The sequence below is a fragment of the Fistularia commersonii genome, chromosome 25, assembly GCF_037954325.1.
Source record: "Fistularia commersonii isolate RoL2024-O1a breed Wild chromosome 25, RoL_Fcom_v1.0, whole genome shotgun sequence".
Lineage (NCBI taxonomy): Eukaryota > Metazoa > Chordata > Actinopteri > Syngnathiformes > Fistulariidae > Fistularia > Fistularia commersonii.
In genome coordinates, this window is record NC_141308.1 from 14,297,008 (window position 1) to 14,317,672 (window position 20,665).

A 20,665-nucleotide genomic window follows, 5' to 3' on the forward strand; every position below is an offset into this window, starting at 1 on the left:
TGTGAGAGAGATTAAGAGCCCGGTCAATAAAGATTCCGACAAAAAGCTCAGACGGGGGCAGGGGGGCTGAGGAAGTGATTTTTATTTCTGTCACACATGCAAACAGCGAGGTGGCAGCGTGGCGGCGGCGGCGTCCAGGTTCCAGCAGACCAGAGAAACCAACAGGAGGTGAGCGCTCGGATCCTGTACAAGTTCAAATATACTACAATATGTACTTTTATACAGCCGGCCCACGTTGGCGTGTTGAAAAGCAACAAAAATACTGGGATGTGGCGACCGGGAGCCCCATCATCGGCCTCCGTGCAGCTGCAGGAGGGCCGACGGGGGGTTGGGGGGTGGGTCTCTGCAGGGGTCACCTGACCCCGGACGACCAAAGCGGCCGAAGGGAATGCGAACTCCTCCTCCTCCTCCTCCTCCCCTCTAACTGGGTCTGCTGATGAGCTTCTGCTCATCTCCCCTGTCGGAAACATCTCAGAAGGAACCAAACACGTTCCAGAATGAGGAGAAACAAGAAATCTGGACCAAGCACCTTCACGTCTCACTGCCACGGAAAAGTGAAGGTTCTCCTTCCCTCTGGTTTCTCTTTTCTCTTTTTGTCTACTGTCAACCCGGCAGCGGAGAGGAGGTTCCTCGACGCTCCTTCACCTTCGGCCGTTTTCTTCCGATCACACCGGAGTTTGGGAGTGGAGGAGGAAGAAGACCAGGAAAGGAACTGTTCCTCACCTTCTTCTCCTCCAGGAGCCTCAGGTGGAGCACCTCCTCTCCTCCGTCAACGGACCGCAGCTCCTTCAGAGCCCGTCGCAGAGTCTCTCCAGCAGAGGGAGCCCTTTCCCTCCGACCCCGAGCTGCACCAGAGCTGCACCCGGGCTGCTCTGGGACGCCGCGGGAGCAGGAAGTGTGGCCGTTAGCGATCCCCGACCTTCACGGTGAAGTCGCCCCGCCCCGGCGAGCCGACGGGAGGAGGCCGGGACCCCGACGCCGCCTGGACCTCGGCCCCCCTGGGCTCGCGGCGAGGAACGAGGAGCTGAATCCACACGGGGACGCGGATGATGCAACCAAGGCTCAAACCAAGCGGCGGATGGGACGGGGTTTCCCCCGGGGCGGCGGCAGAGAGGTCGCCGTCCGATAAAAGCGGGAACCCAAGCGGCGAAAAATGTTTTTGCGAAGCAGGAGCGACCACGTGCTGCCATCTTTTTTTTTAATTCCTGCGCCAAGGGGAAGCGGAGCGAGCGGGCGTCCCTCACGTCCCGCCGCCCGCCGCTCTTTACACATGCAGTAAAGACAAGGGGGCGCCGTGACCATCGGGGTGTCGAGGTCAGGCCGGCGGCGGCGGCGGCGGCGTGTGGGGTGGGGAGGCGAGGTGCAGATCAGGAATGATCCATGGGCTCAGCGGCGCCGCTCTGCTCGCCGTCCTGGCTCTCCATCTCTTCCGGCTCCTCCGGCCCGGCGGCGGAACCCTGGCGGCCGCCGCCGGCCTTCGTCCCGACCGTCCGCTCCCGGCCGGCCCCGCCCCCTGCGGCGGCGCCCTGCTGTTCCCGCAGGTGGCGCTCCATGGACGCCTGGATGGAGGACACCATCTCCTGCAGCTTGCGGCGCTGCTGCTCCATGAGGGCGGGGTCCAACCCGCCGCCGTCCTTCATGGTGACGAAGCCCGGCGCCATGCGGACCAGCTCCCGCGTGGCGTCCTCCGGGATGTCCGACAGGTCGGGCGGGCCGCGGGACACGCTGGCGCTCAAGTCCACGCCGCTGCTGTGCTGGCGCGTGATGGGCCGGTGCTCGCCGCCGCTGCCCAGGGAATGACCTTTGCCCTGGAAGGCCGTGACGCTCTGCAGCTGCTCCTTCTTGCGCACCACGCCGCCGCCGCCCAGCCGCAGGCCGCCGTGGGAGGGGCTTCCCTCGCGGCTGCCCCGCGCCGCCGCCTCCGAGCGCAGCTGCAGCAGCGCCTCCTTCACCAGCTCCTCCACGTCGGGCCCCACGGGGAAGTGTCCGGCGGCGTCCACGCACAGCTCCAGGCGCTGCTCCGCCGCGTTGAACACGAAGGTCTTCCCCGCCAGGTGCGGCAGCGTGCAGTGCTTCCCGTCCATCAGCCCTGAAACACGGGACCGTCAGACACGGCCGACCGATCCGGCGGCAGCTCGCCGTCCGTGCCCCGCCCCCCCGACACACACGCCGCATTTCAGGCTGATTCTGTTTCGGGTAAAACGAAGCCAAGGACGTTCTGACCTTCAACAGATCTCGGCCTGAAACTGGAACGTGGACCTTCTGGACGGCGACCACACCTACCCATGTCCTTCTTCACGATGTTGTAGAAGACGCCGCCCTGCTGGAAAAGGTGCGGCAGCTTCTTCGCGTGCGACCAGACGTCCTCACCTGGGGACACCGGAGAGAAGGAGGAGGAGTTAGGAGACACGGACCAATCAGAGCCCGGGTTAGAACCAGGTCCAGAGGGGAAACGGCAAAATAAGATCCTGACAGGCCTTCGACCTCTGCCTTCAAACTAAAACCTGCAGACATTTTACACGATTTATTGGGTGCTGACGGGGAATGTGGAAATCAAACGATTCCCGGGGATTCTTTTATGACACACACACACGCACACGCACACACACACACACACACACACACACACACACAGCCACTGTGTTTCTGAACAATACAGCTGAGGTGAGCTCAGAGGCAGCGGTAAAGGCTGGCGGTTTCTGTTTGTCTGAACAGAGCCACGACCTTTGACCCTGTTGGCAGGTGAGACGGGGACGGAGCGCCTGAGTCAGCACACACACACACACACACACACACACACACACACACACACACACACACACACACACACACACACACACACACACACACACACACACACACACACTCTCTCTGGACGCCTCCTGCTGGTTGACTGAACATGTCCTATTCTTGGTGTTTTCCAGGTCTATCAAAGTCAATCATTGGTGTGTGTGTGTGTGTGTCCTCACCCATCAGTGTTGCGAGGAGACAGAGGGAGGACATCTCCAGGTCGATGCTGTCCTGCAGGTCTCTGCCGGTCCTGCTGGCGGCGGGGGTGTCGCTGGCGGCGGGGGCGTGGCCGGGGTCCTCGGGGCCCCTGAGGATCTCCACCGTCACGCGGTCGCCGTGCTGCAGCGCCACCGGCTCGTTCTCCTCGCCGTCCTTCGGCGGCGCCAGCTCTTTGGGGGGGAAGCCGTGGCGGATGCACTGCTGCGGCGGCGGGACGCCGAACTGCTTGGCGACGCTGCGCTGCAGCTCGGAGAAGGTGGTGAGCGGCGCCAGCGTCAGGGTGGCCTGGCGCCCGTCGCTGGTGCTGACGCGGATCTTCTTCTCCTTGTTGGAGGCCGACGGCGAGGAGGAGGACTTGGTGGGCGTGGCCGGGGCCGAGGAGGACGAGGTGTCGGGCGAGCCGGCGGGCGAGGCGGGCCGTCCCTGAGCCTTCTGCTCCTGCTTCAGCCGCTCGGTGCGGCGGCGCTGCGTGGCCGCCGCCTGCTCGCCGATGCTCTGCTGCACGCCGCGCTCGGCCCGGCTCATGGTCAGCTCCTCCTTGTGCAGCGTCTTTGCCTTCTGGCCCGTCAGGATGATCTTGGTGGGCGGGTCGGCCGGCTCCGGCGGGCCGTCGGCGGGGTCGGTGAGGCGGCGGGCGTGGGCCCCGTCCACCGACACGGGGTTGTACTCGTCCGGGTTCTTCTTGGCCGTGTGGTGCAGGATGGTGTTCACCACCTTCTGCACCAGGATCTCGCTGCCGAACTCGCCGGGGAAGTGCTTGGTCACCAGCTTGGTGGCCACGTCGTACACGTTGCTGTTGAGCGCCGCGTCCGTCTCGTACTGGAACCAGTGCACCGTCTCGCGCACGGCCCGGCCCCCCCACTCCAGCGTGATGGGGAAGGCCTCGGGCAGGTTGTCGTACTCGCGGCCGTCCCAGAAGTGCTTGAAGCCGCAGCCGCACTTGCCGCCCCGCGAGCGGCTGTTGGTGCGGTCGCCGTCCAGGTAGACGGCCGAGCCGTCGCCGCGGATGTGACGCACCGAGGAGCCGTGGCACCAGGCGCAGGTGTTGAGGGAGCTGAGGGCGTAGTCGGGGAGGAGGGCGTCCTGCTGGGGGTCGTAGGAGCACACCACGCTGTTGAGCGGGAAGCTGTAGTTCTTGTCGGGCCGCAGGGCGCCGTGCGTGGACTTGGCCAGGTTGTAGAGCTTGCCGCCGGGCACCAGCCAGTCGGCCGGGACGTGCAGCTCGGACAGGGCGCCGCAGAGCAGGCAGCGGTGCAGGCGGCCGTCCGCCACCGACTTCTTGGCCGCCTCGATCACCTCCTCCGGCTGCACGCCGATCACGCCGGTGCGGCGGTAGATGTACTGGTGGACGTCGGCCACCAGCGCCGGGTGGATGCCGTGGCGCTCCATGAACACCTCCTCCATGGCGTTCACCAGCCGCATCAGGTACTTGTCCTGCAGGCTGCGGTCGCCGCCGATCACGCAGCTGCCGTCCGCCTCCAGCTTGATGTACCTCCGGATCAGCTCCTGCGGGACGCCCCAGGCCTTGGGCAGCAGGCGGGCCGGCAGCCGGGGCGGCGCCGCGTTCTTCACGCCCACCAGCGGCACGTAGTGGTTGCGTCCCGAGCTGCTCCAGGCAATGCAGATGGGCTTGTTGAGCTCGCCGTCCTTGCCGCGGCAGCGCTCCTCGGCCACCAGGCCCGGCAGGAAGGTGGCCGAGTAGTCCCCGGAGCTCCGCATCCCGCTCAGCGAGTCCAGCAGGACGATGGGCCGGTGCAGGACGTTGGCCAGCCCGAAGATGTGGATGTTGCGCAGCCCCAGCGGCACGCCCTCGGGCGGCACGAACAGCGGGTCGCACTCGTTGACGATGTCCTCCCACTCGGCGGCGTCGATGAAGTCCTGGAAGAGCACCTTGTAGCGGTCCAGGTGCCGCTTGAAGTTCTGCTTCAGGTTCTCCCGCAGCGCGTGCCAGAACAGCTCGCGGCCCACCAGCGCCCGCGACACGGCGTGGACCAGGCAGTGGCCGTCGCCGTCCACGTGCACCGGCACCAGGCAGTCGCGGTCGCCGTTGGCCTTCTTCACCTCCTCCAGGGTGTCCTGGAGGTAGGACAGGCTGCCCGAGCGGTCCTGGCCGTAGCCCACGGTGGCCACGTGGTCCGGCTCGATGAGGAAGGCGCGGTCGCCCAGCAGGGAGCAGTCGAACATCTCGCCCTGGTTCATGTCCCTCAGCAGCTTGGCCTTGCCGGTCTGCCGGTCCATGCCGTAGCGGGTGAGCACCGGGGACAGCAGCTTGCAGTGGTAGTTGGACAGACCCATCACCTTCACCAGCTCCGTGCCCTTCTTCGGCGCGCCGGTCACCCCGAGCAGCGCGTTGCGCAGCAGGTTGTGCAGCACCACGTCCGGGTCGGTGACCTCCTCCACGCGGAGCAGGCTCCTCTGCTCGTGGCGCTGGCCGCACTCCGTGCACTCGATGCTAGCCGAGCCGTGCGCCGGGAAGAACAGCCGCGCCTGGCACTTGGCGTCCGGGCAGGTGCCGGACAGGATCCGCTTGTCCTTCTTCTTGGAGCCGTGCAGCAGCGACATGTCGGGGGCAGAGGCGCCGGCCGTGTCCGCCGGCCTCACACGACCACCGCCGTCCCGGCGCTTCGAGCGTCCGCCGCTGCTAACGGGGGGGAAACGGGAACAACACGGAAGCGGCTGCGTTTTGGGGCTTTTTGTTTTTTTCGAGATCTCTCTTCCTCTCGCCGGTGACCGTTGGACGACGCGCCCCCGCCGCCCGGCGGGACTTGTAGTCCCGCCGTCCACCGGAGCGCCCTCGGTCGGCCCGGGAGATGCGACCGGACGGTTCTCGCTTACACCGGCGCGCCGGTGTGGACGCGCACGGCGGCCGGGCGGCTCGTTTCAGCCGGGAACACCGGCGGTCGGTGGGAAGCGGAGGAAGGGCGGCGAGGCGCGGACTGCGTTTCCCAGAATGCAACGCGGCCGAGCGCTTTTGTTTTGTCCGGAAGTCAATAAACCCCGGTCATGGACGTTGGTCTGCCAGAAGGAGGTTCTTCTCCTTCTCTCCGGAGCTCCGCTCGCCCGCTCACGCTAACGCGACGGACCGCCGGCGTTTCGAAAGGCTCTGCCGGAAACGGGCGTCCGGACGCCGCGGCGCGGCTCCCGCCGGCCGCTCTTAGCTAGCTGCTAGCTGCTAGCTGTTAGCTGCTAGCGGGGCTCGCCCGGACCCGGGCGGCTCCCCGGGATCTCCGCTGTCTATGAACCCCCAAAGTCACCCCCGATACTCGGACCGGAGGGGCGGCGACACACGCCCGCCTACCGGCCGCCGGTCACGGCTCGAAGCCGGAGCTCCGGCGGCGGCGGCGCGCTGACGTCCGACTCCGCCTGACAAATCTGCCGATTCATTGTCGCCGCGCCGCCCGCGGAGGCGCCCGGAGCGAAGAGCGGCCGCGTCAGGCGAGAACGGCCGGCGGACGGCGCCCGGCGGCGGGGCTCCTCTCGACGCAGGCCCGGGAAGCGGCTCCTCGTCCGGGTGTCGGCGCTGATAGAATCCCCAGATTCTCCCCGGGAGTCTGGCGGCGGAAGTGGGACGCGGCTCCTCCCGGTGAGCGGCGCGCAGACACGCCTCCGACCCGCCACACGGTTTAGTCTTCCATCTGTGTTGGACCGGCGAGCCTGAAGCCTCCAGCCTGGTGGCTCCTCACATGTTCTCTATGAAACTTCTAATCCCAACCGTCCATGTGCAGCGGGTCTGGACCACACTGTTAACACCTTCTCTGCCCCCTTCAGGGTCTCCACAGAGAATCCACCTTCTCCATCTCACCCTGTTCTCTGGATCCTCCTCTCTCACACCGACTACCTTCACTTGATCTCACACGATGTCCATCCATCTTCTCTTTGGTCTAGACCTCCAAATTCCAGCATCCGTCTACCAGTACATCCACTCTCCCTCCTCTGTCCATGACCCAACCATCTCTGACCTTCTCTCCAAAACACCTACCATGTGTCGTCCCTCTGATGGACTCCTTCCTGATCCTCTCCATCCTGGTCGCTCCCAAAGAGAACCTCAGCATCTTCATCTCTGCCACCTCCAGCTCTGCCTGCTGTCTTCTCTGTCTCCACATCGCTGGTCTCACCACCGTCTCCTCCACACCTTCCCTCTCCTTCTGGCAGATACTCTTTTATCAACCCTGGCACTTTTCTGCATGCATTCCAAACTGCTTGAACCAATTTCTCTAAACGGAGTCAAAAGTACTTGAAATCCTCCACCTTCTTGATCTCCACTCTGTAGCCTCACCGTTCCACCCGAGTTCCTCTCATATACACACACACACACACACACACATATCCTGTCTTGCTGCAACTCACCTTCATTCCTCTCCTTTCCAGAGCATACCTCCACCTCTCCAGATGTTCCTCCACCTGTTCTCTGCTCTCACTGCAGATCACAATGTCATCTGCAAACATCATGGTCCATGGAGATTCCTGTCAAACCTCATCTGTCAGCCTGTCCATCACCACTGCGAACAAGAAGTGCCTCAGAGCTGATCCCTGATGGAGTCCCACTTCTACTTTGAACTTCTCTGTTCCCCCCCAGCACACCGTACCACTGTCTCACAGCGAGCATACATGTCCTGCACCAGTCTAACATACTTGTCCAGACTTCCCTCAGAAGAAGAGAAGAAAGACTTTTGTTGTCACATTCAGTTAAATCATTGAGCGCAACATCAACAAACTTTGACCACTGCATTGAACCCATCATGGATGAATCTTGAGTAGAAGGCAGCTAAGGAGCAGCCTCGGGGGAGCAGCTAGGCGTTCAGTGTCTTTCGCAGCAACGCTTCGGCAGGCCATGAGGCGGGCGAGAATCGAACCAGGAATGCTCGGTTCCGAGGAGGACCACTTTGACCCCCGTGAGTACCACTGTTCCCCTCTCTGCACCCTGTTGTATGCTTGTTCAAAGAGCACACAACATACAAAAAGGTCTACAAAGGCACAATGCAGCTCCCTCTTCTTCTCTGGATCCTTGTCCAAATCTTTTCGTGGCAACCGGACTTTATGTTCTCCATGTGAAGAAAATCAAGTCCAGTTCCCACGACAAGATTTTGACAGGGATTCACCACGACGTGGACGACTGAGCACCTCCACACACATACTTCTTTGTACTTCTCTGCCCGCATTTTTAAAGCATACACTGCATCTATAGTACTCTTTCTAGAAATAGAGCCGTTGATAGAGAGATGGGGTTATAAGGGGTTGGGGGGCAGGACCAAATGATCTGTTACTGCTAATAGCAGTAGCGCTCGCAGTTACATGCTAATAGCAGAATTAATATTCATTAAAAACAGCTCAGTGACAGTTGTTGTACAGTGTGATGATCAGAAACTAGAGCTGACAGGAAGGAGGTAAACGTCACGTGACGATCAGACCTTCTCGTTTCATGTTTGCGTGGAAGTAACAACCCACTGTTTCTGAAGTTTGTGCGGTGTTTGGCGTTTACGTTTGTCGGATCCCCCTCCCTTTCCTCCTGCGATCCTTCGCCAGCACCAGCAGGTGGCGCTGCACCACCACAGCAGGTCCACCTCGAACATCAAGTCTCTTTTCTTGACCCACAGTGACTCCAGCTGGTGTCGCATCCTCTGTAAGTCCAGGTCTTCTATCGTTTTATTAGATGTTTAAAATCTTTATTTTTACACTTCAGAACAGCTGAGCTGCAGCTTCACTGTTTCATCTGACTGTCAATAAAATTCATTTTGTAGTAAAGGCTTCTCTGTCTTTTGGAACTGATGCAGTACACACAGTATGTCCATGCAGTACTCATGTACATGCAGTACCCATGTAAATGCAGTACTCATGTCCATGCAGTACTCATATACATGCAGTACTCATGTCCATGCAGTACTCATGTACATGCAGTACTCATATACATGCAGTACTCATATACATGCAGTACTCATGTCCATGCAGTACTCATATACATGCAGTACCCATGTACATGCAGTACTCATATACATGCAGTACCCATGCACATGCAGTACTCATATACATGCAGTACCCATGGACTCCCATGAAGGTCCAACCTCTGTGCTACGCAGTGAACAACATCTTCACATCCTGGGAACGATCGAGTTCGACCCGTGCAGGTTCTCCGTCCTCCCTGGACCTTCGCTTCCCACCTGAAGGCGAGGACCTGCTGTCCAAAGGGTCTCCCTCGCTGGTACTCTGGTCACCATGAGGGTATGGGGGGTCACGGGGGGCGAGTCCTGATGGCGACCACCAGGGGGCGCAGAGTGTTCCACCTGGACGAGCCTGCTCTGACTACACCAAGAACTTTGTACGTCAAAACCCGTGAAAGTGACAGTTCCTGGTGAGCGGAGGAGGTGCGACTCAACGCCGCCGACGCTGCGCTCCATCGTCAGGAAGAACCCGACGTCCTCCACGTCACCACGGTTACCACGGTAACCCCCCCCCCTCCTTTAAAGCATGCCAGCGCCTCCTCGCCGCAGGTCCACCCGAAGAGGCGGCGGCGGCGCTCAGAATGCTCTCCCTCCCGGCTGCCGCTCTGTGCTGTCTGACTTCAGGTGAGTGTTTGCGGCCGATCGGGAGCCGCCGGCTCACGCCGACCCTCAGCCCTGCATCTGCTTCTTTGCAGCTCTGGTTGCCACGGCAGCACATCTGGGTCAGGAGTTATCGCTGACCAGGAGAGTCAATCAGTCTGCCTCCTTCAGATGTACAAGACCTGAACAGTGTGTTCCAGGGACATTTTGGCTCCAGAAGAAGGAAGGAGGAACCTTCACGTTGATTCTTCGTGTCGACGAGGACAAGGACACCTGTGAGGAGTATAGAGGCTACAATCACCCCCAGATCAATGATTTCTCCCCTGCTCGTGTCGAGAGTCACTGCGACTTGCAGATCCAGGAGGTGAAACAGAGTCACTCGGCCTCCTATGACTGTGTCTGTTGGGACCGGAGTGGCCCCCACAGCGGCTGAAGATCCCTGCTGCTGGAACAAAAACCAGCCGCTGCCAAAGCTGTGGGAAAGCACAGCTCCCAGGACCACCTCCACCTCACAGGGTCCGCCGGCGAAGACACGGACCGATGTTCTGTCACGGGTTCTGCTCCGGGAGGAGCTCGTCGGACACGTGAGGAACCTCAGGAGACACGGAGGAACCGGGTTCCGCGGCAGTGAGCGCCCGGCGATGGAGACGTGGACTCCGGGACTCCGGTCCACTAACTCTTCTGTTTCTTTGTTCTTCTTCTTTTGTTGTTGTTTTTCTTTTTGTTATCTTCCTTGTCATCGGGAGTTTCTCAGTGTCTCCTCTGCTTGGAGGAGGAAACAGAGGTTTTTATCAGCATCTGATTCACCGTGGGAACCTTGATCTTCGGCTCCGGCACCAAACTCTACGTTTCAGGTAAGAAACCATGACAGGGAATATAGTAGCAGGACAGGACTACTATAGTAGTACTACAGTAGCAGTCCAGTGGCCGTGTATTCATAGTAGTACAGTCTTAGTATATGAGTAGTACAGTAGTAGTATTTGTTGTATGGTATTATATCAGTAGTACGATAGTAGTATATTAGATATTAGTAGTACAGTTGTAGTATATTAGTAGTACTGTAGCGGTATATTAGTAGTACAGTAGTAGTATAGTAGATATTTGTATTGAAGTAGTAGTATATTAGTGCAGTCATAGTATATTAGTAGTACAGCAGTGGTATATTAGATATGAGTATTACAGTAGTAGTATATTAGTACAGTAGTAGTATTTGTAGTATGGTAGTATATCAGTAGTACATTATTAGTATATTAGATATTAGGAGTACAGTTATAGTATATAAGTATTACAGTAGTAGTATATTACTAGTAGTCTGGGTGAACCCAGCAGGTAAATATCCACAGTAACAATAAGCGTTCAAAAGGACTCCATGACGCTGCAGTTGTACTTTATGAACACAAGTTACAGAGTAAAATGGACGCCACTTCCTCCTTCTGCTTCCTGGACCAACAAGAACATAACGAGTCAGTCGGCCTGAGAGTATCCTAGTAATAACTGAGTACTTGTGGAGTAGTATCTAACTCATTACAGGGTACTATCTGAGTCATTCCATGCAGTATCTGAGTCGTTCCATGTAGTATCTGAGTAGTTCCATGTAGTATCTGAGTAGTTCCATGTAGTATCTGAATAGTTCCTTGTAGTATCTGAGTTGTTCCATGTAGTATCTGAGTAGTTCCTTGTAGTATCTGAGTTGTTCCATGTAATATCTGAGTAGTTCCATGTAGTATCTGAGTTGTTCCATGTAATATCTGAGTAGTTCCATGTAGTATCTGAGTAGTTCCATGTAGTATCTGAGTAGTTCCATGTAGTATCTGAGTAGTTCCATGTAGTATCTGAATAGTTCCTTGTAGTATCTGAGTTGTTCCATGTAGTATCTGAGTAGTTCCTTGTAGTATCTGAGTTGTTCCATGTAATATCTGAGTAGTTCCTTGTAGTATCTGAGTTGTTCCATGTAATATCTGAGTAGTTCCATGTAGTATCTGAGTAGTTCCATGTAGTATCTGAGTAGTTCCATGTAGTATCTGAGTAGTTCCATGTAGTATCTGAATAGTTCCTTGTAGTATCTGAGTAGTTCCATGTAGTATCTGAGTAGTTCCTTGTAGTACCTGAGTAGTTCCATGTAGTATCTGAGTAGTTCCATGTAGTATCTGAATAGTTCCTTGTAGTACCTGAGTAGTTCCATGTAGTTTCTGAGTAGTTCCATGTAGTATCTGAGTAGTTCCATGTAGTATCTGAGTAGTTCCATGTAGTATCTGAATAGTTCCTTGTAGTTTCTGAGTAGTTCCATGTAGTATCTGAATAGTTCCATGTAGTATCTGAGTAGTTCCTTGTAGTATCTGAGTAGTTCCAGGGTAGTATCAGAGTAGTTCCATGTAGTATCTGAGTAGTTCCATGTAGTATCTGAGTAGTTCCATGTAGTATCTGAATAGTTCCTTGTAGTACCTGAGTAGTTCCATGTAGTTTCTGAGTAGTTCCATGTAGTATCTGAATAGTTCCATGTAGTATCTGAGTAGTTCCTTGTAGTATCTGAGTAGTTCCAGGGTAGTATCAGAGTAGTTCCATGTAGTATCTGAGTAGTTCCATGTAGTATCTGAGTAGTTCCATGTAGTATCTGAATAGTTCCTTGTAGTACCTGAGTAGTTCCATGTAGTTTCTGAGTAGTTCCATGTAGTACCTGAGTAGTTCCATGTAGTATCTGAGTAGTTCCATGTAGTATCTGAGTAGTTCTATGTAGTATCTGAGTAGTTCCATGTAGTATCTGAGTAGTTCCATGTAGTATCTGAGTAGTTCTATGTAGTATCTGAGTAGTTCCATGTAGTACCTGAGTAGTTCCATGTAGTATCTGAGTAGTTCCATGTAGTATCTGAGTAGTTCTATGTAGTATCTGAGTAGTTCCATGTAGTACCTGAGTAGTTCCATGTAGTATCTGAGTAGTTCCATGTTGTATCTGAGTAGGTCCATGTAGTATCTGAGTAGTTCCATGTAGTATCTGAGTAGTTCCAGGGTAGTGGGTCAGGTGAGGTGTCCATTGGTGGACGTCCATCATGGCCTGAGCCGTTGTGTCCCCTGTGGTCGGTCAGATGATGATCCCGTCCCCCCGGAGGTGTTCACGTACCGGGCGTCGGCGAACGGGACGGAGGTCCTGCTGTGCGCCGCCACCCAGATGTTTCCTCCTGCGGTTCGCTTCTCCTGGACGGACCTCCACGGAAGCTCCGCTCCCGAGGGGCTGCGGCTCGGGGCCGAGGGAGGCGCCGCCGCCGGCCTGCTGCTGCCGCTCGGCGCGCAGGACGCGGCGTACGGCTGCCGGGTGGAGCACGAGGCCTGCGACCCTCAGGGCTGCCGGCAGGAGATCCCTGGAGAAGAGGCGCTGGCAGGTGAGCGTCTCCGTGACAACGGCCCAGTGGGAAACCTGAGGGGAACGAGAAGACCTGTCTGGAGAGCATCGGAGGTCGGCCCACGGAGAAGATCTCACAGGGGTAACAGGTCTGGAGGAGACCTGGTGGAGACCTGGTGGAGATCTGGAGAAGATCTGGAGAAGATCTGGAGGGCACGGGCTCATCTTCTGATCAGTGGCAGGAAGGTCATCCTGGAATGGTGGACCTTCAGGAGGAGCAGGAAGAAGATGGACTCACATTGTATGATATAGATCATGTCATGACATGTATAGTAATGTATGTATGTGTGTGTGTGTGTGTGTGTGTGTGTGTGTGTGTGTGTGTGTGTGTGACTTCCAGCTGCCTCCTGTCCTCCAATGACCCTGAACCCTGAGGACACTTTGCCTCCTGAAGGTCTGGACCAAGGGTCGGGGGGGCAGAACCTGCTGAGGAGCTCCATGTTTCATACTCACACCCTCCTGTGTGTGTGTGTGTGTGTGTGTGTGTGTGTGTGTGTGTGTGTGTGTCAGTGTCCCAGTACCAGGTGAAGCTCCTCAGTCTCTTCTACCTTCTGCTGACCATGAAGAGCCTCTTCTTCTTCGGCGCGTCTCTGGTGAAGATGGCGGGCCGGCGCCGCCTCTGGTGACATCACTTCCTCTCCCTCCTGGCTCCGCCCTTTAAGCCCCGCCCCCTCCGCTCTTTGCCGCCGCCACCAGTTCCAGGGAACGTCCTTCTTCTCTGCTGCCATCAATAAAGTTTCTTGATCAGTGCGTTTGCTCTTCCTCCTCCTCTTCCTCTCCGCCCGACACCCGGGCTTCGGTCCGGGCCTCGGACCCTCCATGTGACTCCGCCCCCGGCCTCCGATTGGACGAGGAGGCGGGCGGCGGTGAAGGTGCGCTTCCTGGAAGGGAGGAAGAAGAGGCTGGACCAGGAGGAGGTCCTGCAGAGACAACCCACGTATTCCACCTTCTACAATGTGTGTGTGTGTGTGTGTGTGTGTGTGTGTGTGTGTGTGTGTGTGTGTGTGTGTGTGTGTGTGTGTGTGTGTGTGTGTGTGTGTGTGTGTGTGTGTGTGTGTGGTTTCCACCCCCAACACCTCCACCAGCAGGAAGGAGGTGGTTTATACGCCTCACACTATCTGAAATCATCAACCACACACACACACACACACACACACACACACAGTAACCAGAAACCCACTCACATACACAGATGCACAACCAGATAGAAACACATGCAAACACCCAGATATCCACACACACATACACACACACTCAAACAACCACAAGTGCACACACACACACACACACACACACAGAAGTTGAAAACAACGAATGAGACCTTTCAAAGCAATAATATGCGTGTGTGTGTGTGTTGCATGGCGTGCAGTAGATGGCGGGAAGGTGCAGACCAGCTTCCTGCCAACTTCCTGAAAGTAAAACCAGCTTCGTTTTGAAGGCTCTGACGTTCGTTCGCATGTCACGTCGCTTCACGTCCGGCTGGTTCCTGTGTGTATTGAGGAAGCAAGTGACCTATAAAGATTATTGTATAATGTATATCTTGTTATGAGGTTTTGTAAGAATGTGTAAAACTTTAAGGAACTTGTTCTAATAAATGTTCAAAAAAAAAAAAAAATTAAAAATATCCTAGTATTACAGTAGTAGTATATTAGTATTACAATAATAGTATATTAGTACAGTAGTAGTATTTGTAGTATGGTAGTATATCAGTAGTACTTTAGTAGTATATTAGATATTAGTAGTACAGTTGTAGTATATAAGTAGTACAGTAGTGGTATATTAGTAGTACAGTATTTGTATAATAGTGGTACGGTACTGTATATTAGTAGTTCAGTGGTGGTATATGAGATATTAGTATAGTATAGTATAGTATATAGTATAGTATATTAGTACAGTAGTAGTATATTTCTAGTAGTCTGGGTGAACCCAGCAGGTAAATGTCCACAGTAACAATAAGCGTTCAAAAGGACTCCATGACGCTGCAGTTGTACTTTATGAACACAAGTTACAGAGTAAAATGGACGCCACTTCCTGCTTCTGCTTCCTGGACCTGCAAACCAGCAAGAACATAACGAGTCAGTCGGCCTGAGAGTATCCTAGTAATAACTGAGTACTTGTGGAGTAGTATCTAACTCGTTACAGGGTACTATCTGGGTCGTTCCATGCAGTATCTGAGTCGTTCCATGTAGTATCTGAGTAGTTCCATGTAGTATCTGAGTAGTTCAAACTGGCTCCACGGAACATACCGGCCCCACCATGTTGACCTCGCTGCTCTTCGTGAAGCCAGGTTCCTCGATGAAGGCTCCCTGACGGAAGTAGAACAGGGCTGCACCTTCTTCTGGAGGGGAAACCCAACAGGTTCACAGCATCAGACAATAAAATACACACTTCCACCAAGACTCCCAGAAACACCAATTGGCATCAGTGAAAGGCTGATGTCTCTAGAAGATTCCTCTGGAAGTGAGATGCCACCCTTCGAGTGTTTACGTTCCGACTCCTCCGTCGGAACGTGAAAGACGGCTTCTCCCGAGCGTTAGACGAGGCTCTCCGTCACAAACCCGAGGAGGACGAGGTCTTCTTGTCGGCTGATTTCAATGCAGAGTGAGGAAGGACAGCGGGGTGTGGAAGGGAGTCACCGGGAGTCACGGTAGCGGTCGGGTCGAGGCCGGCGGCCGGCGAGTCTCTGCGCCGAGCGCGACACGACCATCGCAAACACCCTCTTCCGGCTCAACAATGAACACAAAACATCCTGGACGCAGCCACGCTCCGAACACTTGTTGGACGACGTCATCGTGAGACGTTCAGCTATAAAGGAACGTCCACCAATTGTAACCAGGCTCCATGTGAAGAAACCGCTCAGCCTCTGAAGGTACAACCTCCTCAAAGACCAGAAGCTCCTCACAGATGTGTGGACCCCTGCAGCCCTCCTGGACCGGACCTCCTCAACAGAGCTGCCCGTCACTATTCCAGACCTCCATCTCCCGGCCGCCTCTGAGGAGCTCAGACCTGCAGGAAGATGCTGAGGACCGGCGAGGCCCCGGCCCTGAAAACACCCCTGCAGAGATCTTCAAACACGGAGGCCACCTCTGCACTCACACACTCTTTACTGCAGACGTCTGGCGGCAAGAAACGTCCCTCAACGTTGGAGGAACAAACATCATCTACAGAGGAGAAGGAGGCGAGTCCTTCTGAGGAGACAGACGGGATCTAGAGACCTGCTGTTTCCACCGTGTGAAGATCTGAGTCTGTTTGTGCACCTGTGGATGCAGGCAAGTGTGTGTGTGTGTGTGTGTGTGTGTGTGTGTGTGTGTGTGTGTGGTTGATGATTTCAGATAGTGTGAGGCGTATAAACCACCTCCTTCCTGCTGGTGGAGGTGTTGGGGTGGAAACCACACACACACACACACACACACACACACACACACACATTGTAGGAGGTGGAATACGTGGGTTGTCTCTGCAGGACCTCCTCCTGGTCCAGCCTCTTCTTCCTCCCTTCCAGGAAGCGCACCTTCACCGCCGCCCGCCTCCTCGTCCAATCGGAGGCCGGGGGCGGAGTCACATGGAGGGTCCGAGGCCCGGACCGAAGCCCGGGTGTCGGGCGGAGAGGAAGAGGAGGAGGAAGAGCAAACGCACTGATCAAGAAACTTTATTGATGGCAGCAGAGAAGAAGGACGTTCCCTGGAACTGGTGGCGGCGGCAAAGAGCGGAGGGGGCGGGGCTTAAAGGGCGGCGCCAGGAGGGAGAGGAAGTGATGTCACCAGAGGCGGCGCCGGCCCGCCATCTTCACCAGAGACGCGCCGAAGAAGAAGAGGCTCTTCATGGTCAGCAGAAGGTAGAAGAGACTGAGGAGCTTCACCTGGTACTGGGACACTGACACACACACACACACACACACACACACACACACACACACACACACACACACACACACACACAGGAGGGTGTGAGTATGAAACATGGAGCTCCTCAGCAGGTTCTGCCCCCCCGACCCTTGGTCCAGACCTTCAGGAGGCAAAGTGTCCTCAGGGTTCAGGGTCATTGGAGGACAGGAGGCAGCTGGAAGTCACACACACACACACACACACACACACACACACACACACACACACACACACATACATTACTATACATGTCATGACATGATCTATATCATACAATGTGAGTCCATCTTCTTCCTGCTCCTCCTGAAGGTCCACCATTCCAGGATGACCTTCCTGCCACTGATCAGAAGATGAGCCCGTGCCCTCCAGATCTTCTCCAGATCTTCTCCAGATCTCCACCAGGTCTCCACCAGGTCTCCTCCAGACCTGTTACCCCTGTGAGATCTTCTCCGTGGGCCGACCTCCGATGCTCTCCAGACAGGTCTTCTCGTTCCCCTCAGGTTTCCCACTGGGCCGTCGTCACGGAGACGCTCACCTGCCAGCGCCTCTTCTCCAGGGATCTCCTGCCGGCAGCCCTGAGGGTCGCAGGCCTCGTGCTCCACCCGGCAGCCGTACGCCGCGTCCTGCGCGCCGAGCGGCAGCAGCAGGCCGGCGGCGGCGCCTCCCTCGGCCCCGAGCCGCAGCCCCTCGGGAGCGGAGCTTCCGTGGAGGTCCGTCCAGGAGAAGCGAACCGCAGGAGGAAACATCCGGGTGGCGGCGCACAGCAGGACCTCCGTCCCGTTCGCCGACGCCCGGTACGTGAACACCTCCGGGGGGACGGGATCATCATCTGACCGACCACAGGGGACACAACGGCTCAGGCCATGATGGACGTCCACCAATGGACACCTCACCTGACCCACTACCCTGGAACTACTCAGATACTACATGGAACTACTCAGATACTACATGGACCTACTCAGATACAACATGGAACTACTCAGATACTGCATGGAACTACTCAGATACTACATGGAACTACTCAGGTACTACATGGAACTACTCAGATACTACATAGAACTACTCAGATACTACATGGAACTACTCAGATACTACATGGAACTACTCAGATACTACATAGAACTACTCAGATACTACATGGAACTACTCAGATACTACATGGAACTACTCAGGTACTACATGGAACTACTCAGATACTACATGGAACTACTCAGATACTACATGGACCTACTCAGATACTACATGGAACTACTCAGATACTACATGGAACTACTCAGATACTACAAGGAACTACTCAGATACTACATGGAACTACTCAGAAACTACATGGAACTACTCAGATACTCCATGGAACTACTCAGATACCACATGGAACGACTCAGATACTACATGGAACTACTCAGATACGACATGGAACTACTTAGATACGACATGGAAGTACTCAGATACTACATGGAACTACTCAGATACTACATGGAACTACTCAGATAGTACCCTGTAAAGAGTTAGATACTACTCCACAAGTACTCAGTTATTACTAGGATACTCTCAGGCCGACTGACTCGTTATGTTCTTGCTGGTTTGCAGGTCCAGGAAGCAGAAGCAGGAAGTGGCGTCCATTTTCCTCTGTAACTTGTGTTCATAAAGTACAACTGCAGCGTCATGGAGTCCTTTTGAACGCTTATTGTTACTGTGGACATTTACCTGCTGGGTTCACCCAGACTACTAGAAATATACTACTACTGTAATACTTATATCTCATATACCACTACTGAACTACTAATATACAGTACCGTACCACTATTATACTAATACTGAACTACTAATATCTAATATACTACTACCGCACTACTAATATACTACGAATGTACTAATATACTACTACTGTACTACTGATATCTAATATACTACTACTGTACTACTAATATACTACTACTTATATACTACTGTACTCCTACTGATATATTACGACTGTACTACTATGAATACACGACCACTGTACTGCCACTGTAGTACTACTATAGTAGTCCTGTCCTGCTTCTATATTCCCTGTCATGGTTTCTTACCTGAAACGTAGAGTTTGGTGGCAGAGATGAAGATCAAGATCCACACGGTGAATCAGATGCTGATAAAAACCTCTGTTTCCTCCTCCAAGCAGAGGAGACACTGAGAAACTCCCGATGACAAGGAAGATAACAAAAAGAAAAACAACAACAAAAGAAGAAGAACAAAGAAACAGAAGAGTTAGTGGACCGGAGTCCCGGAGTCCACGTCTCCATCACCGGGTGCTCACTGCCGCGGAACCCGGTTCCTCCGTGTCTCCTGAGGTTCCTCAGGTGTCCGACGAGCTCCTCCCGGAGCAGAACCCGTGACAGAACATCGGTCCGTGTCTTCGCCGGCGGACCCTGTGAGGTGGAGGTGGTCCTGGGAGCTGTGCTTTCCCACAGCTTTGGCAGCGGCTGGTTTTTGTTCCAGCAGCAGGGATCTTCAGCCGCTGTGGGAGTCACTCCGGTCCTCACAGGCACAGTAGTAGGAGGCCGAGTGACTCTGTTTCACCTCCTGGATCTGCAAGTCGCAGTGACTCTCGACACGAGCAATGGAGAAATCATTGATCTGAGGGTGATTGTAGCGTCTATCCTGCACACAGGTGTCCTCGTCCTCGTTGACATCAAGAATCACCGTGAAGGTTCCTCCTTCCTTCTTCTGGAACCACCATGTGTATATATCACACTGTTCAGGTCTTGTACATCTGAAGGAGGCAGACTGATTGACTCTCCTGGTCAGCGATAACTCCTGACCCAGATGTGCTGCCGTGGCAACCAGAGCTGCAAAGAAGCAGATGCAGGGCTGAGGGTCGGCGTGAGCCGGCGGCTCCCGATCGGCCGCAAACACTCACCTGAAGTCAGACAGCACAGAGCGGCAGCCGGGAGGGAGAGCATTCTGAGCGCCGCCGCCGCCTCTTCGGGTGGACCTGCGGCGAGGAGGCGCTGGCATGCTTTAAAGGAGGGGGGGGGGTTACCGTGGTAACCGTGGTGACGTGGAGGACGTCGGCGCGCGAGGAGATCATCTTTCACGATGAAGGACGGTTTCTGAACCGGCAGGCGTGTCAAGGCCGCGGCTTCTTCCTGGCGATGGAGCGCAGCGTCGGCGGCGTTGAGTCGCACCTCCTCCGCTCACCAGGAACTGTCACTTTCACGGGTTTTGACGTACAAAGTTCTTGGTGTAGTCAGAGCAGGCTCGTCCGGGTGGAACACTCTGCGCCCCCTGGTGGTCGCCATCAGGACTCGCCCCCCGTGACCCCCCATACCCTCATGGTGACCAGAGTACCAGCGAGGGAGACCCTTTGGACAGCAGGTCCTCGCCTTCAGGTGGGAAGCGAAGGTCCAGGGAGGACGGAGAACCTGCACGGGTCGAACTCGATCGTTCCCAGGATGTGAAGATGTTCTTCACTGCGTAGCACAGAGGTTGGACCTTCATGGGAGTCCATGGCTACTGCATGTATAGGAGTACTGCATGTACATGGGTACTGCATGTATATGAGTACTGCATGTACATGGGTACTGCATGTATATGAGTACTGCATGGACATGAGTACTGCATGTATATGAGTACTGCATGTATATGAGTACTGCATGTACATGAGTACTGCATGGACATACTGTGTGTACTGCATCAGTTCCAAAAGACAGAGAAGCCTTTACTACAAAATGAATTTTATTGACAGTCAGATGAAACAGTGAAGCTGCAGCTCAGCTGTTCTGAAGTGTAAAAATAAAGATTTTAAACATCTAATAAAACGATAGAAGACCTGGACTTACAGAGGACGCGACACCAGCTGGAGT

General features: G+C 55.1%; 2 protein-coding genes and 1 long non-coding RNA gene across 4 annotated transcripts; 1 reads left to right on the top strand and 2 right to left on the bottom strand.

Annotated features, from left to right (window-relative positions):
* Nucleotides 1-64: 64 nt before the first annotated feature.
* vcpip1 (valosin containing protein (p97)/p47 complex interacting protein 1) lies at nt 65-6,587 on the bottom strand. Its single transcript, XM_086172184.1, has 3 exons — nt 2,970-6,587; nt 2,284-2,370; nt 65-2,089 (listed from the first exon to the last, which is right to left on the bottom strand). Exons 1-3 carry the CDS (start codon nt 5,569-5,571, stop codon nt 1,368-1,370), a joined length of 3,411 nt encoding a protein of 1,136 aa, XP_086028310.1. The 5' UTR covers nt 5,572-6,587; the 3' UTR covers nt 65-1,367.
* LOC147219453 (uncharacterized) lies at nt 5,570-13,689 on the top strand. Its single transcript, XM_086173145.1, has 7 exons — nt 5,570-5,689; nt 8,533-8,629; nt 9,471-9,569; nt 9,641-9,958; nt 12,626-12,919; nt 13,280-13,333; nt 13,450-13,689. The coding sequence occupies exons 1-7, from the start codon at nt 5,570-5,572 to the stop codon at nt 13,563-13,565; spliced, it is 1,098 nt and encodes a 365-aa protein (XP_086029271.1). The 3' UTR covers nt 13,566-13,689.
* A 2,607-nt stretch (nt 13,690-16,296) lies between these two features.
* Nucleotides 16,297-19,824, bottom strand: LOC147219454 (uncharacterized). Of its 2 annotated transcripts, XR_015108690.1 has the most exons (5): nt 19,720-19,786; nt 18,890-19,648; nt 17,359-17,652; nt 16,945-16,998; nt 16,297-16,812 (listed from the first exon to the last, which is right to left on the bottom strand). It is a non-coding gene; the product is annotated as an uncharacterized LOC147219454 (long non-coding RNA). The 2 variants fall into 2 exon arrangements; XR_015108689.1 differs by having other exon boundaries at nt 18,890-19,824.
* Between the last annotated feature and the right edge of the window lie 841 nt (nt 19,825-20,665).

Excerpts from the sequence above, each read along its gene's own strand:
- LOC147219453 (XM_086173145.1), top strand. The coding sequence starts at position 5,570 with ATGTCGGGGGCAGAGGCGCCGGCCGTGTCCGCCGGCCTCACACGACCA. Across the intron at positions 9,570-9,640 it reads TCTGTGCTGTCTGACTTCAG|CTCTGGTTGCCACGGCAGCA; the intron begins GTGAGTGTTTGC and ends GCTTCTTTGCAG. Across the intron at positions 9,959-12,625 it reads CTGTGTCTGTTGGGACCGGA|ATGATGATCCCGTCCCCCCG; the intron begins GTGGCCCCCACA and ends GTGGTCGGTCAG.
- vcpip1 (XM_086172184.1), bottom strand. The coding sequence starts at position 5,571 with ATGTCGCTGCTGCACGGCTCCAAGAAGAAGGACAAGCGGATCCTGTCC. Across the intron at positions 2,371-2,969 it reads TCTCCTCGCAACACTGATGG|GTGAGGACGTCTGGTCGCAC; the intron begins GTGAGGACACAC and ends CGGTGTCCCCAG. Across the intron at positions 2,090-2,283 it reads CATCGTGAAGAAGGACATGG|GGCTGATGGACGGGAAGCAC; the intron begins GTAGGTGTGGTC and ends CCCGTGTTTCAG.